At 35.9% G+C, this 16,036-nt stretch overlaps 1 protein-coding gene across 1 annotated transcript; it reads right to left on the bottom strand.

Annotated features, from left to right (window-relative positions):
- Positions 1-457: 457 nt before the first annotated feature.
- LOC137011187 (IQ calmodulin-binding motif-containing protein 1-like) lies at positions 458-13,807 on the bottom strand. Its single transcript, XM_067373852.1, has 13 exons — positions 13,617-13,807; positions 13,025-13,190; positions 12,812-12,932; positions 11,708-11,801; positions 11,507-11,606; positions 11,243-11,415; positions 9,104-9,210; positions 7,728-7,849; positions 6,841-6,983; positions 5,254-5,402; positions 3,967-4,098; positions 3,679-3,835; positions 458-1,764 (listed from the first exon to the last, which is right to left on the bottom strand). Exons 1-13 carry the CDS (start codon positions 13,729-13,731, stop codon positions 1,544-1,546), a joined length of 1,800 nt encoding a protein of 599 aa, XP_067229953.1. The 5' UTR covers positions 13,732-13,807; the 3' UTR covers positions 458-1,543.
- Positions 13,808-16,036: the final 2,229 nt, after the last annotated feature.

Here is a 16,036-nt window from a genome sequence, read left to right as displayed (position 1 = left end):
TTCGGTTTGGAACGACCCTTCAATATGGCGGCCATGATTGTTCTCACTCCGAAGTACCCTTCTGAGAGCGATATATCCCATTTGGAACGCATCGTTAAAGGTGCAATGTGTACATTTTAGCGGCATCTAGCGGTGAGGTTGCGAACTGCAACTAACAGCGCACATTCCTGCCTCTCAGAGAAGCTATGGCGTCATCGTCGTCTGAGAGAGCAGAGACTATAGTAGTGCATGAAGCAATCAGGTTTCTTCTTACTTCTAACAAAGAACAGTCTCTGCTGCCAGATGGCCACTACTACTTTGTGCGTATTCAACGTAATTCACGACGATGCAAGCTGCCTCTAAAAACACGAACGATTTAGAAGAACAACAACATAGTGATGAAACTGCTGTAGAAACATGTCAGCACATAATAGCGACTTGACATGGAGGGCGACCCGTGGTGTAGATGTAAATGACCCAAGTGAGTAAGTAATAAATGACATTTCATTTTTGGGTAAACTAACCCTTTAAAATTTAGCGTCTCCAAGTCAAACTTTCTCACTCGTTGTAACAACTAACCTCTGCCACACCCGCACAGACACGCGTCAAAGTACCCGAAGCAACTTTTCTTTTACGGATATGAAGACACACACGGGCGAGGGATGTATCACGTATGTACGTTATTTCTCACAAAAACCATCCCGACACGTCTAATAAATAAACACTTATAATAGGCATTGAATCAGAGTGAGACAAAACACGAAGTATTGGTTATGTATTTATGATGAATTTTGTTACTTTTGAACAAACAAAAGTTTCATAAATGTACACTAAGTTTTTAAAATGGATGAAAATGTAATAAATAAATAAACAACCAAATTTAGTAGCCAGCTGATGTCTAACCCCAAAGAAAAAAAAAAAAATCTAGCACTTATGACAAACAAGTAACTACAATAGTCTTTAACCTGACTGCTGGTATACTATGTACCTGAGATGTTTAATTTAAAAAAAAGAAAAGAACTTCTGTACAACACAGTGCCTGTATTATTCTGCTCTTCCTTAAAGGGATTGTTCACCTAAAAATGAAAATTTCCATTCAATGGAAGTCATTAATAACTTAAGTAATGTTGGTAACCAAACAGTTTAATTAATTAACCTTTATTTAACCAGGTAAGTCAATTGAGAACCAGTTCTCATTTACAATGAACTTAAAATATCTTTTGTTTTCCACAATAGAAAGTAGGTCATACAGGTTTGGAACAACATGATATGGAGTAAATTATGACAGAAATTTCAGATTTTGGGTGAACTATAACTTTAACAAGAAACGTTTTAAATATAAACCATTCTGTTAGAGGACATTAATAAAATGAATGTTTTAGTAATTATGTAGCTAAAGGATTCCAGCTTCACTGTATTTGTTCTGTCACTGCATTGTATTTTTAAAATGCATGTAATCATATTGGAAGCCCTAGTGTACCATAAAACCTGTTCAAACTACCATTCTTTCAAGTATACTGACATGAAAGATATATCGCAAATAAAGTCTGAGTTTCATCATCTTTTAGTTGCCACCTAGATACAGTGACTCAATGTCCATGTCATAGTCTTTCCTGGGAGGCTCCTCTGGGCTGGAGAACTCATCTCCAAGCATCCTCCACCACGGGAGACGCATGCTCTGCATCAAGGCATTGTGGGATTGACGGGCGCGTGTGGCCACAGGGCAGGAGCGGCTCAGGAACAGACTTGCATCCTCCACTCTGGCATCCTTCAGGGACGGTGCATCTAAAATCAAAAACAAATGGGTGGTTTTAGGGGGCGTTTACACGACAGCGTTTTAACTAAAAATGGAAAACCTTTTATGCCTTATGGCCGCTCAAGTTTCGTTATCGTTACAGTCTTCATGTAAACTACAAAAATGCATAGTGTTTCTTTACAAAGTGACATCGCCAACTACTGGCCTGGCAGCATAATACAGCGTTTTTAGTCGTTTTCATGGATTTGTGTGAATGGGGATCGTTGCAAAATTGTTCAGTTTTTAGTACATCATTGTCGTGTAAACGTACCTTTAGATCAGTGGTTCTCAATCTTTCTGACTCCACGGACCCCCAAATCAATACATTTCCAGTTGTTTATTATTTTGTGAATACATTTTTTAGACACAATTTCTACCTGATAATTTGTTTTTAGCTTGGCATAAGTAGTAAAATGTATATTCATTATAAAAATATAAAAGATGTCTAGAAATCCAACTTTTAAAATTAGGCTTCCTCATATCTCCAGGTTTTTCAAGACAATTTTTTTTTTTTTTTTTTTTTTTTTTATATGAGTAAATTAAAAAAAAAATGCCATGATGTCTAGTTGTTTTGACTTAATTTAATGTTTGTTTTGTCTTATTTTAAATCATTTAAACAGAGATTGTATATTATAGGGAGATGAGAGCGTAAAGTATTACTTTACTAAAATTATTATTACTAAAGCGTAACGGCTAACTTAATCACGTGCGGCACCTCTCAGCCTATCGTGTAATGGCCTCTGGTCTCCTTTCCTGCATACCCCAGTACCGCCCATGTGTACCGCCACAGCCGGAGCATTAGCATTAGCCATTACGCTTTTTTGGCTAAAGGTTGCAGGCTTGCCTTCCGGGGGCTTTGATTTAAAGTCATCTTTAGGCCCCTGCCCCCTGGTGAAAACAAGCGTGCCACACAAGTCCTGAAAAATGCAGTATAGGTCATAAAACCTCTCCATGTAATGTAATTGGATGTGCGACAAACTAAACAGTCAAATTACAGATCAATTTTTTTTTTCCAAAGATGGTTTCTGTCATTTTAGGCAGTTTTTATAATGCTGATGTTTAAAAAAGTGTTTTTAGTTAGTTATTTGATGCTATAAAAATGCGGGTTTTGACATCATGATTGACAGCTGAGGTTGACAGCTTCTCTGAGCAACGCAGTCACTTTAGCACCAACAGACTTTTTTCTGGATCTTCGGGAAGAGACTGGAGAAATTCCTACATTTCCAGAACTGTTTGTTTCACACCGACACAATGAGTTGCTCTGCAGTATTAACCGATTTTGCAGGAGTGTGGGTGGGATATCGTGGCTCCACTTCGCAGACTTGGGCTCCAAGTTCACTATGCGCAGACTCAAGACTCAAGATGTCAGCGCAATTTTGACACACTGGCGCCTTCACTTACTACAGTGGAAGAGAGTGAAGGTGCGTCGTCCATCTTTTTTTGCGGCTGTCAGGGCAAAAACAAAAGCTGCTACTTTCCATATTTTTTTCCATTATCTCCGGACACATTCATATGTAAATTGCGCAAGCTTATTTTGTTCATTATATCGAAAGATCTGAAAAAAAAAAAAAAAACCCTTACATAGACCATCCCCTTGAAGAAATCAGGACAGAAGTGGTTGAAAGTGGACAAAAGAGACTGATTTAAATACCAGGTGGAAACGGGTATGTTTCTCCCTCATCCACTTATGATCCAATCGACCAAACGCATCTTAATACCAGGTGGAAACAAGGCCTTACACCCCTAACTCTATGCAAGTGCACAAACATAGCCACATCTGCAATCAGGCTTGTGTAGCTAGAAGCGTTCACACTCACATACAGTATGTTTCGGGCCTTATGCTTTGCAGACTTCATGATGTTATACTTCATTTCAGCAGATCAGCCTTAGATTTAGGTACGTACTTAATAAAAGCTCCACGTCTGTGTTGATCTGCACAAGTAGAGCCTGTCTGTGCTGCTCCTGTGCCCGATCAGATGCTCTGCTGATCACATGCTGGTGGAGGAGACTCTGGGCTCTCTGGTGGAGCTCCACACTGTCCTCTGCTGACATCACGGATGACTGCACAACAGAAAAACCATCATTAATAAGATGAATAATTTAAAATTTAAAATTGATACAAGCTGTGTGTGTTTAATTCATTATTTAACTCCCAAAGACATTCAGCAACAAAAGAACACAACAAGACTCACAGGATGTAGAGAGATGTGTTCCTGTATCTGTTGCCTGAGCTCTGTTCTTCTACTGTCAGTCAGTCCTTTGGGTCCTTTCAATGGCGTGAGAATATTCCTTTGTGCTTTACGACGTTTTAAAAACTGCAGAATCTGATAAAAAGAACATTGGCACATAGACGATCAAGATTATCAGGGGAAAACAACTCAACCACTTATGTATTAATGTATATAATGTATTAATACACACTACTGTTCAAAAATTAGGGGTCAGTAAGATGTTTTTGTGTTTTTGAAAGAAGTCTCTTCTGCTCACCAAGGCTGCAATTATTTGATCAAAAATACAATAAAAACAGTAATATTGTGAAATATTATTACAATTTAAAATAACTTTTCTATTTGAATATATTTTAAAATGTAATTTACTCCTGTGATGGCAAAGCTGAATTTTCATCATCAATACTCCAGTCTTCAGTGTCACATGATCCTTCAGAAATTATTCTAATATTCTGATTTGCTGCTCAAGAAGCATTTCTTTTTATTATCAATGTTAAAAACAGCTGTGCTGCTTAATCTTTTTGGGGAAACTGATATACATCTTAAGGATTCTTTGATGAATAGAAAGTTCAAAAAGAGTTCAAAATATTTTAGAACATTATAAACGTCTTTACTTTAATTTTTGATCAATTTAATGCTTCCTTGCTGAATAAAAGTAATAATTACTGACTCAAAACTTTTGAACGGTAGTATATATGATAATGACAAGTGGCTAAGATCATTTTAAGATTATTTTCATATATGTAGAGTTGTCTTATAGTTAACTAAAACCATAAAAATGTTTTCGTGCCAAAATAATTAAAACTAAAACTAAAGTAAATAATAATAACTATTTAGATATGTATAGATTGACAAAACTTTAAAATTGAAATAAGAATGGAAATTATACAAAAAAAAATACTAATAAAAACTATAATAGTATCTCCATGATACTAAAATAAACAAGAGTCAGAGCAAATACTTTACATTGTATCAACATTTTTGTATAGAAACTATACAGAAACAAACTACATGTGAAATGAGATACTGTAACATATTCAATATCATAGCAAGCAAAGCGTCTCAACTGGGAAAAAAAACACTGCACTGCCAAAGCGCGCTCAACGCACACAACTAAGCATTTTCAGCAGAGCACCTGGTGTTTTCAGCTGGGTAAAAGCACTGGACACACGGCCTAACACTGACAGAGGCTGAACTTATTACACTGTAAAACACGTGCCAGACTTTTAGTCGGTGTATCTGTCCACTCACAGCTCTCTGTAGAGTGACAGCTGCTCTGTGCTGTCTGAGAATGTATCTGTGCTGCTGGAAGTTGCGTCTCTCTCTGTGTCCTCTCCACACTCTCTGAATCAGCACAGCTGCCTTGTTCTCCAGCTCCCCCAGGTATTTCTCCACCTGGGCTGAGAGAGGTGGATATTCATAGCAATTAAAAACCTCATGAAATGCTTTCACATGCAGATTCCTTTCATGTGGTCCTTTCAACTGAAACAGTGAGCTGAGGCAGGACATTTCAAAGGACATTCATTTTTATGAAAAGTCTATAGGCTTTAGTTTACGTCGCACACAGCCATGAACTACAATTTTCTACTTGTTTCCATGACAAGGTAAATATTATAAACAATTTTTGTTCATTTTTCCAAACTGAGGGAATACAAACAATGTTTTCTGTTTATTGACAGATTGATTACACGCACACACAACCTTAAGACTCAATACACATAATTGTTATTTTAGAATTATTTAAATACTATTATAGTATTATTTATTATATATTTTGAATTAGCTTTTGTTTATATATTTTCAGATTTTATTTTAATTTTAGTAATTTTGTTAAATGCGTTTGTCATTTTTATTAGATTTAATTAAATGTTACTATTTAGGTTTAATTTATTTTCATTTTCATTTCAATTTCAGTTAGTTGCCAGGGCAGCATTTCTAATTTTTTTTTAGTTTAAAATTTTCATCTAATATTTATATTTTATTTTAGCTTTATAACCAAGGTCTGTCAAAATACTCTATTCTGATTGGCTAAAATGTACGGAAGAGGATTAGGGCCAAGCAATATTAAAAAAATAAAACCGTCTCGAGATTAAAGTTGTTAAATTTTGAGAAAAAAGTCGTTAAAATACGAATTTGTTCTCATAATTTAACAACTTTTTTCTCGTAATTTAATGACTTTATTTTCATAATTTAATGAGTTTATTCTCAACATTTTATCTCAAATTTTTTCTCGAAATTTAACATTTTTCTCATAATTTAACGAATTTGTTCTCGAAATTTAACGAGTTTATTCTCAACATTTTATCTTGACTTTTTTTCTCGAAATTTAACGGGTTTTTTCTCGTAATTTAACGAGTTTATTCTCAACATTTTATCTCAACTTTTTTCTCGAAATTTAACAACTTTAATCTCGAGATGGTTTTATTTTTTTATTATTGCTTGGCCCTAATCCTCCTCCGTAGAAATGTGTGCGCTCAAACCATGTAATGCACAGGTAGTTCCAGTCAGTTTAATCACTGTTCTTTATTATTGCGCTGCCATACACACACACACACACACACACACACACAGAAACATTCAGGAGCACAGAAATTTCTTATCAATGCTGCCCTGTGACTTTTATTAAGAATTTAGCTTTGCTAATAATTCACTACATTATATTGGCCTACTCAGCAATGAGGTGTTTTTGAAGAGTATCCCTTACTTATTTTAATTAACAAAAATATTTTTAGCAGTTTGGTTTAGTTTTTAGTTAACGATAATAAACCTGATACACACAATATTTACCACACTCATTTCAGTTTTACTCATTGATAAGGTTTCATTTTGTGTTGTTACCGGCTGGTAGCATCTCCATCAGATGAAGCTGGTGTTGGCGGAACTGTCTCATGGCTCTCTGTCTTCGCAGACACACTTGATGACGTAATTCCTCTTCTGCTCGCTGACTTTCAATGTGTTCCTGTTGCTGTCTGCGCTTTTCCCTAACACACAAAAATAAATCTATTTACCATAGTGTCACTAAACTCTAATTTCCTTTAAGCAATGTCTAATTTTACACCGAGTGCAAATAGCCTACCTTGTTTACAGAGGCTATTTACACTAACTCCACCCACCAATGTCTGGTTGAGCCAGAATATTACAAAAGAAACCCATCTGATAACAGGAGGAGTGACGTGGAGAGTAAAGCTTCTGACATGAATGAGTTTGAATCTGCCTTTTTCTAAACTCATTCCTCTGCTGTTTCCCATTGCATGTCAGCACAAAGAGGTGATTATAAAAAAAAATCTGAAAAGCGGAAATAAAACGCCTAATGAGTATTTAATAGTGGAAATAAAGTACTTATCAGGTATTTAATAGGCCTGTAACTGAGACTGGATGTGGTGTCCTCGCGTTGATCAGACGGGCCAGCACATTGGCCGCGATGCTTGCAGCTCATATTACCATGCTCAAAACCCCTTCAAGGACACCTTTACTGTTCAGCAGGTTAGGTGTAGGAGTGGGCTACAATACATTGTGATAAATTGTATCTGCCACTGTTAGCAGTTTAAGTATAAATAGCATCTAATAACTGTTTACACTTAGTGCAAAGAAAACTGCTATTTTCACTTTTACCGCTATATGCACTTAGTGCAAATAGCCTTTTCCTTTTCTTTAATGATAAAAGTTACATAGTTGCTGTGTTCAGCTCCTTTATTCAGAGGGACTTCACTGTGTCATTTCCTTACCTGAAGCTGCGCTGTAAAGTGCTGACCGCTCTTGGGAGTTTCCTCAGTCTTTTTCTGGTCTGATGGGCTCTCCAGACTGCCTGGATAATACAAGCTGCTCTCACACACTCCTCAGATGTCTCCTAAATATAATGCAGAGTAAAGAAATACATCATGAATATGAGAAAACTTCCTCTACAGTTCATCAATAAATATGATGCAAAATTCATAAATCCTCATGGTCTCGATCAATGACGTTGTCATTTCTCCAGCAAAGAGGTTAGACAATTAAAATAGCGATCGATAGACAGAAGTATTAAAGGGTTAGTTCACCCAAAAATTACAATTCTGTCATTAATTACTCACCTTCATGTCGTTCCATAAGACTTTCATTCATCTTCAGAACACGAATGAAGAACGTTTTGATGAAATCTGAGAGCTTTCTGTCCCTCCATAGAAATCTATGCAACTACCACTTTGACGCTTTAAAAAGTTCATAAAGATCTTAAAATGAATCCATATGAATTGAGCGGTTAAGTCCAAATTTTCTGAAGAGACTCGATCGCTTTATATGAAGTACAGATTTAATCTCTCAGATTCAAGATCTCTTCAGAAAATTTGGACTAAACCGCTCAATACATATAGATTAGTTTTACAATCTCTTTATGAACTTTTGTAAACGTCAAAGTGGTACAGAAAGCTTTAAGATTTCAACAAAAAGATCTTCATTTGTGTTTCGAGAATGAACTAAAGTCTTACGGTTTGGAAAGACCTGAGGGTGAGTAATTATTGACAGAAATTTCATATTTGGGTGAACTAACCTTCTAAAGGTACAGTAGCAAAAACAGCCAGTTTAAGAGGTCAGAGAGATGGCATAAAATGATCACGTAAAACTATGAGCTTTGATGCAAGACACCTTTAAGTCAGCATGAAGCAGACATTTTCTTCCATATTGTGACGTATATCTGAGTGAAATGGCTTTTTGAACAAGAAAAAATGTAGAGTGGGACTTGATTTTGTTAATGGGGAATTGATTCATTCATAGTTCATTGTATTGTGGGTTGCTATTGCTGTGATGTCATGTGAATGACAGGTTGCCCCGCCCACACGCCAGTAAACGCCATGAGAGAAGAGAAGAAATGTTGTTGCAAGAGGGGGTTATTTTGATTAAAGATTACGAGATACATGAATTTAAAAAAAAATAATAATGATGTACATGGATAAATCATTTATAATAAATACTGCAATATGCCATAAAAAAAAAAAGAATTATTAATTTTGTTTTCATGGTGACTAACATTATAGGTGAACCTCTAGGATAAAATAAAATGCTACCAAATGTAAAAGATGTCTACATTAAGGCATTTAGCAGATGCTTTGAGCTGGTGGCTGCTGACCTTAGTGTCTCTCCATGGGACGTCTGACTGCAGGTGATCAATAAGCTGATCCAGAGCAGAGTCAAAGCCTTTACCACGCCAGTCTTTCACGGCCAAATCAGCCAAACCTGCAGGATCAAACATTGGAAACACACTCAGGGACTAAAGGGCTGTGTTTCCCAAAATCATTGTAAGCCTATAGCTGATCACAGAGACCATTGGTCGCAATTGTTCAACGATCAACTTAGGCTTATGATGCTTTCAGGAATGCTTTAAATGCTCAAGCACTTTACAGCAGGATGAATTGTGATTGGCTGTTTTTATCATTCATCAGCTAGAAAAAAAAAAAGTTCTGAAAGTGATTCCAAATATATTGTTTCAGTGTGCTGTTATAGAGTGTAACAGTGCCTGCCCACTTTTTCTTCAGAAGTTTTTTTTTTTTTGTTCATTTCTCCCTTTTGGATTTAAAGGTGCCCTAGAATTCAAAATTGAATTTATCTTGGCATAGTTAAATAACAAGAGTTCAGTACATGGAAATGACATACAGTGAGTCTCAAACTCCGTTGTTTCCTCCTTCTTATATAAATTTCATTTGTTTAAAAGAACAGGCATTAACATTCATAAACACAACTTCATTCTTTATAAATCTCTCCAACAGTGTAGCATTAGCCTGTTAGCTATGGAGCATAGCCTCAAACTCATTCAGAATCAAATGTAAACATCCAAATAAATACAATACTCACATAATCCGATGTATGCATGCAGCATGCATGACGAACACTTTGTAAAGATCCATTTTGAGGGTTATATTAGCTGTGTGAACTTTGTTTATGCAATGATATAGTCGAGAGCTCAGGAGGGGTCGGAGTGCACGAGCAATTAAAGGGGCCGCAGCCTGAATCGGCTCATTTCTAATTATGCCCCAAAATAGGCAGTTAAAAAAATTAATTTAAAAAAATCTATGTGGTATTTTGAGCTGCAACTTCACAGACACATTCAGGAGACACCTTAGACTTATATTACATCTTGTAAAAAAAAACGTTTGATGGCACCTTTAAATAAAGTATTTGTTAAAGCGTTCAAGCCATGAACCAAGCCAACCAGCTACAAGGTGAATCATAACATTACAAACTTTAATTTGAAGGAAAAATGTTTTAAAAATTCGGAAAAAAAATACTGTGTACTTAACGGCTTTAGTGAGGGAAAGAACTACAATCCCGTGTAGCATTAGGAACAGCATAACTGAATTAAAAATGATGGAAAATTATAAAACTACTCATTTAAAAATGTTGACAGTCTCAAGAGAAGCCAGGTTATCACAGACACTTTATTAGCTGTTTGATAACATAGTCAAGCAAAAGGCTAATCATATTAATTACATATTAATTAATTACTAAGTGTCAGATATTGTAGAGTGATACATAAAACGCATTACCATTCTGATACATCGACTTGTAGACAAGCCTGTTTAATTCACTCATCCACTTCTTCTGAATCAGTTTCTGGTTCAAACATATATGGCTGAACTAAACCAGTTTCCCCTTGCCATTGTGCAGCATTTACAACAGTAAAGTTGACCGAGTGGATCTCTAAGCTGGTGTGAATGAGTGGAGGCAGGGCTAATTTGCATCCTCGTAGATTAAATGCAGCAAGGGTGTAGAGTTACATTCAAGCAATTTTAAGACATGAATAAATGTTTTTACAAGAAAAAACTTTTAAATATGTAATTTTGGTTATCAAAGATGAGTTTTAAGGGATACAATTATTGACTACAGGGGGACTTTATGTATTTTGAGAGTGTAGGGAGACTAAAGAGCTCTTTCGGCATTTTTTTTAAAAATAAGTTGAAATAATCATGCTATCAGCTTCAACAGAAGCAAATATCATCGATTAACAACCTTGAAGCTCACAGTAGGTCTGTTTTTAAAGGTTTATAAGTTATCATTAAAAAAAAAAAATAAAAAATCAAGAAATAAATGTGTTTTTACTTCTGGAACCTGACTGTTGCACTCCATTATTATAGTTGTGGTATGGACTCTGCTATTCTTTTAAATCTAGAATGACTTATGTTAAACTATATCTTTATTGTTATAGTTATCGTCCTTGATGTGAACAGGCTTTAAAGCTCGAAGATGTTCTGAGACCTGAGTGCGACTGTACCTTTGTATCGTCTGTGAATGAGCTGACGGGTTGAGCTGCTGTGGTCCATAATCACAACAAGGGTCTTTACAGCTGCTCTGCCAATCACAGGATTTGAGCTACTGGACATTTTATACACAACATCATCCATGATGTCAGTCAGAGCCCTGTTTCCCATCTCAGTCACTACAGCACTTCAGAAAAACAAGGGAAAAGATTTTCCAAAGTGTGAAGCAGTCATGTGGATAAAGACTGTGTTATGGATCAAGTAGCCTTCTGTTGTACCCGTTTGCCCTGAAGATATTGTTCCACATGGTGACAGTAACAATGGAGACGTCATCGTCTTCACAGATCTGGACACTCTCATAATGTTTAGATTTCAATACTGAGAAGAGAAAGCAACAGTTTCATTTCAGTTCAAGCTAAAATAAAATCATCTCTAAACATCTTGTGATGCCCACTAAATTTATAGAAGAAGTTGTTTACCATGATGAATGAGATGTCTGTGAGCCCTGAGGAGCCAGCCAATGGAATCAAAGACTTTTCTAAACAAACGAATCAGCTCATTACGTGCCTTGTCCTGTTGCAGAGAGAAATGAAATGATCTGGTTGCTATATATGCAGTCTCTACCAATTCAAATAAAAGCCAGAGGTGATAGAACTAGTTAGAAAGGGTTCATTCTGCATTTATAACCAGCTGACTATACATTAAATAACCCAAACCCTGTCTCGTCTCTTGTGACTCGTGTGCACAGAAAGATGTGCGCGAGTATCACGTTCTCTTTCGCGCTTGAGAAAACAGTAACACACAGAATTATGCCAAAATGGCCATTTTGTTGAGTATCCTCATAAGAGCAGTCTTACAGTAAATGATTTAAATAATGTCTTAAATTAACTTAACTTAAAGAGTTGTGAGAAAATTAGATGTTTGGCAGCAGCAGGTTTTAAAGGCACAGCAGCCTAATAAACCAGTTACTGTAATTTCTGTCATTATTGTTAATCAAAGAACAAAGATAACAGAGAAAATTGTAGCTTTAATAAAGATTAATCTATATTTAATTTATAACTTAAGCAGAGACGATTGTAAAGTGTTTGATAACTTTATTCAGTTTCTGTATATGTTAGACAGGTAGGAAGGCCACAGGTAAATATGACATTTATTATAATGGGTTTATGTGAAGATTGTTTTAAGTTCACTTAAATTAAAAGTTATTTTTTAAAGACTAATAGATGTTGTAATTTATAGCCTTTAGTATAGCTTTATAGTTATACTGTAATGTTTAATGTTTTTTTGTTTTGTTAAAAAAAATCAATTTCAATTTCATATTACAATATAAAAATATTAAAAACTCCAATGTTTTTAATTACGATTAATTACAGAAAAAAATGTGCGATTAATTATTAATCGATTAACAGCACTAATTTGAATCTATTTTCTATTTATTTTAATCTTTTCATTGTTGTTTTTATTCATTTTAATATTATTATTTATTTATTTATTACATTTTTTAAACTGTTTCCACAGACCCCTTGTGGACCACAGTTTTAAAACCCCTGCTCTGTGTGATTCAGGAAACTGTAATATCTTACCCGCAAAGTTCTGTTCATTAGACGGTCTGCAAGAAAAAGAAGACTTTCCACCACTGATGGCAGAAATTCATGACTGAACACCTCCATGTGTGTGAAATCACCCAGACCCACACAGCATGTGCTGGATGGACAAAAACATGCATTAAAACTCCATGAGACTGCGAATGAAAGCATTATTCACTGTGTATTTAAAAGCAACTTGAATTTGAGTACCTGAGGAGGTCTGCCATCTGTGTCAGGACTGCATAGCCCCCTTGAATCTTGACTGGACTGAATCTCAGTGAAGATGAGCAGTACTGCAGCACACCATGAGAGTAAAGACTCTGTTTACACGCCTCCAGATCCCTCTGATCTCCTAAAGACTTTCTGCCTAGAAGATCTGTTCAAGTGAAAGCTGTTTAAGCTCATTCATACAGGACATACATGGTTGTGTTCTAGGATAGATGGCATGTAACCTTTTTATAATAAGTGTAGAATTATTATACATGCCGATTTATGAGCTCACATTTACTGAAAGGTAATGCTGCTATCGTAAATACTAGTTTCCTAGGTTAAAGATTGGACATGAACGCCCTCTCAAGTCAAAATCTGAATGCAAAGAGTTCGCAATCACGACTTCAGAAGTGGGAAGTGGGAAATTTCCGATAGCACGTGAAGGCAGCGTTATATTTGGTCATTTATAAAGAGTATTTGTCACTCCGCATGGCTATTTGGTTGAGCTGCAAAAAACTAAACGGTGACGATTTAATACCGTTAAATAAACGAAATTCTACAATGACAAACGTAAGAAAGGACAGGACTTTACCTTTTAATGCTGAAAGCACGTCGTTAAACTTGTTTTCAGATTTTTCTCTGGTGATTGCGACCAGATTCTTTAGTTCTGGGTTTATTTCGTCTCCTGATTGAACCATTGCGCTCATCGTCTCAGGAAAAAACGTTATAGATTTTACATATAAGGACGATGAAAGCGCATGTCGAATAATAACATTTACATGATTTTCAGCACAGGAAAATCGACTCAACTAACAAGAGCCTGTTTGGTTTCTACGGCAACCTTACGTCATCTCCCTGCGACCGTCTGTCTTGACATTTTGTAAGTATAAATTAAAAACACAGCAATAATTTAAATAAAAAGAAACGTATATAATATACGTATATAATACTCAATAATACTTACAATTAAAGGTCATCACCTTTTTTGTTTTTTTGTTTTTTCACTTTACAGACTCTAAATAAACTTTAAATGCTCCCTTTTACCAGTATTCTGCTTTGTCTGTCATTGGTTATTCAATTATTATCAACTAAATGGCAATTGTAAATACATAGTTGTTTTAGTATTTTATATTAATGACATTTAAAAATAATATACATATTAATAAGAAGTCATTTATACATTCTGTAAAAGTTAATTTGGGGTGGGTGGTAGGGGTCTTATCCCTCTTTTAATTTTTTTGACATTTAGTGCTATAACAACTAAATTAGCAGATAAGGGATGGGGGACTTTTCCCCATCCTATACAGGTGCTGGTCATATAATTAGAATATCGTGAAAAAGTTCATTTTTTATTGTAAATTATTTTTAAAAATTAAACTTTCATATATTCTAGATTCCCTACATGTAAAGTAAAACATTTCAGAAGTTTTTTTTATTTTTTTTATTTTGATGATTAGAGCGTACAGCTCATGAAAGTCCAAAATCCAGTATCTCAAAATATTAGAATATTTCCTAAGATCAATCAAAAAATGGATTTTCAAAACAGAGAAGTTCAAGTTCTTTAAAGTATGTTCATTTGTACACTCAATACTTGGTCGGCAGCACATATTACAGCAAATGACTTGCTCTAGCACAAATTACAGCATCAGTGAAGTGTGGCATGGAAGTGATCAGCCTGTGGCACTGCTGAGGCACTTTTGAGCCTTCAGATCATCTGTATATTGTTGGATCGACTGTTTCTCATCTTTCTCTTGAAAATATCCCATAGATTCAGGGGTCAGGCATGCTGGCTGGCCAATAAAGCACAGTAATATCATGGTCAGCAAACCACTTGGAAGTGGTTTTTGCATTGTGGGCAGGTGCTAAAGTCCTGCTGGAAGAGGAAATCAGCATCTCCATAAAGCTTGTCAGCAGATAGAAGCATAAAGTGCTCCAAAATCTCCTGGAAGATGACTGCATTGACTTTGCACTTGATAAAACACAATGGACCAACACCAGCAGACGTCACAGCCCCCCAAATCATTACTAACTTCAGAAACTTCCCATGAGACTTCAAGCAGCTTGGATTCTGTGCCTCTCCAGTCTTCATTCAGACTCTGGGACCATGATTTCAACATGAAATGCGAAATTTACTTTTATCTGAAAAGAGGACTTTCGACCACTGTTCACTGTCCAGTTCTTTTTCTCCTTAGCCCAGGTAAGAGGCTTCTGATGTTGTTTCTGTTTCAGAAGTGGCTTGGTAGTCCTTTTCCTGAAGATGTCTGAGTGTGGTGGCTCTTGATGTGCTGACTCCAGCTTCATTTGATTCATTGTGAAGCTCTCCCAAGTGTTTGAATCGGCTTTACTTGACAGTATTCTCAAGCTTGTGGTCATCCCTGTTGCTTGTGCACCTTTGCCTACCCAATTTCTCCCTTCTAGTCAACTTTGCATTTAATATGCTTTGATACATCAGTCTGTAAACAGCCACCACCTTCAGTAATGACCATCTGTGACTTACTCTCTTTGTGGAGGGTGTCATGATTGTCATGACAGTCTTCCCAATTAGTGTGGTTTCAAAGAACAAGAGATACCCGGAATTTATACTGTAGGGATGGTAATTTAATGAAACTCAAAAAAAAAAAAGAACTTTTTCACGATATTCTAATTATATGACCAGCACCTGTATATCTATGATGCCAGATGACATCTGTCTGTCGTTGTTTCCTTGAAAACAGCGCCTCCAACTGGGTGAGTCGAGGATGGTCTAGTTCTAGTTGTAAAATTGCTGCTTGTGTGCAGGCCTGACGATATCCGAAATGTTGTTGTTAGTTACTGTGTAAAGCATATGCAGATTAAAATATGACTGTAAATGGCCCTTCTCCAAATCATATTTTTTTTACCTTTCACAGCTTCAAATGGAGGAGAGAAGACCAAGACAAAAGACACATCTTCAGACTGATATATTTGGCTACACAGGTCCATTCTGGAGGATATTCTTCTGTTTCTAAATAATAAAGCAATAAAAATATTATT

Source organism: Chanodichthys erythropterus, chromosome 21 (genome assembly GCF_024489055.1).
Source record: "Chanodichthys erythropterus isolate Z2021 chromosome 21, ASM2448905v1, whole genome shotgun sequence".
In the NCBI taxonomy this organism is placed as follows: domain Eukaryota; kingdom Metazoa; phylum Chordata; class Actinopteri; order Cypriniformes; family Xenocyprididae; genus Chanodichthys; species Chanodichthys erythropterus.
The sequence above is the reverse complement of the archived record's forward strand: the minus strand, read 5'-3'. Positions and strand labels throughout refer to the sequence as shown.

Coding starts and splice junctions, on each gene's coding strand:
- LOC137011187 (XM_067373852.1), bottom strand. CDS start 13,731: ATGAGCGCAATGGTTCAATCAGGAGACGAAATAAACCCAGAACTAAAG. Junction 13,191..13,616: donor CGTGCTTTCAGCATTAAAAG/GTAAAGTCCTGT, acceptor TCACTTGAACAG/ATCTTCTAGGCAGAAAGTCT. Junction 7,850..9,103: donor TCCCATGGAGAGACACTAAG/GTCAGCAGCCAC, acceptor CATTATATTTAG/GAGACATCTGAGGAGTGTGT.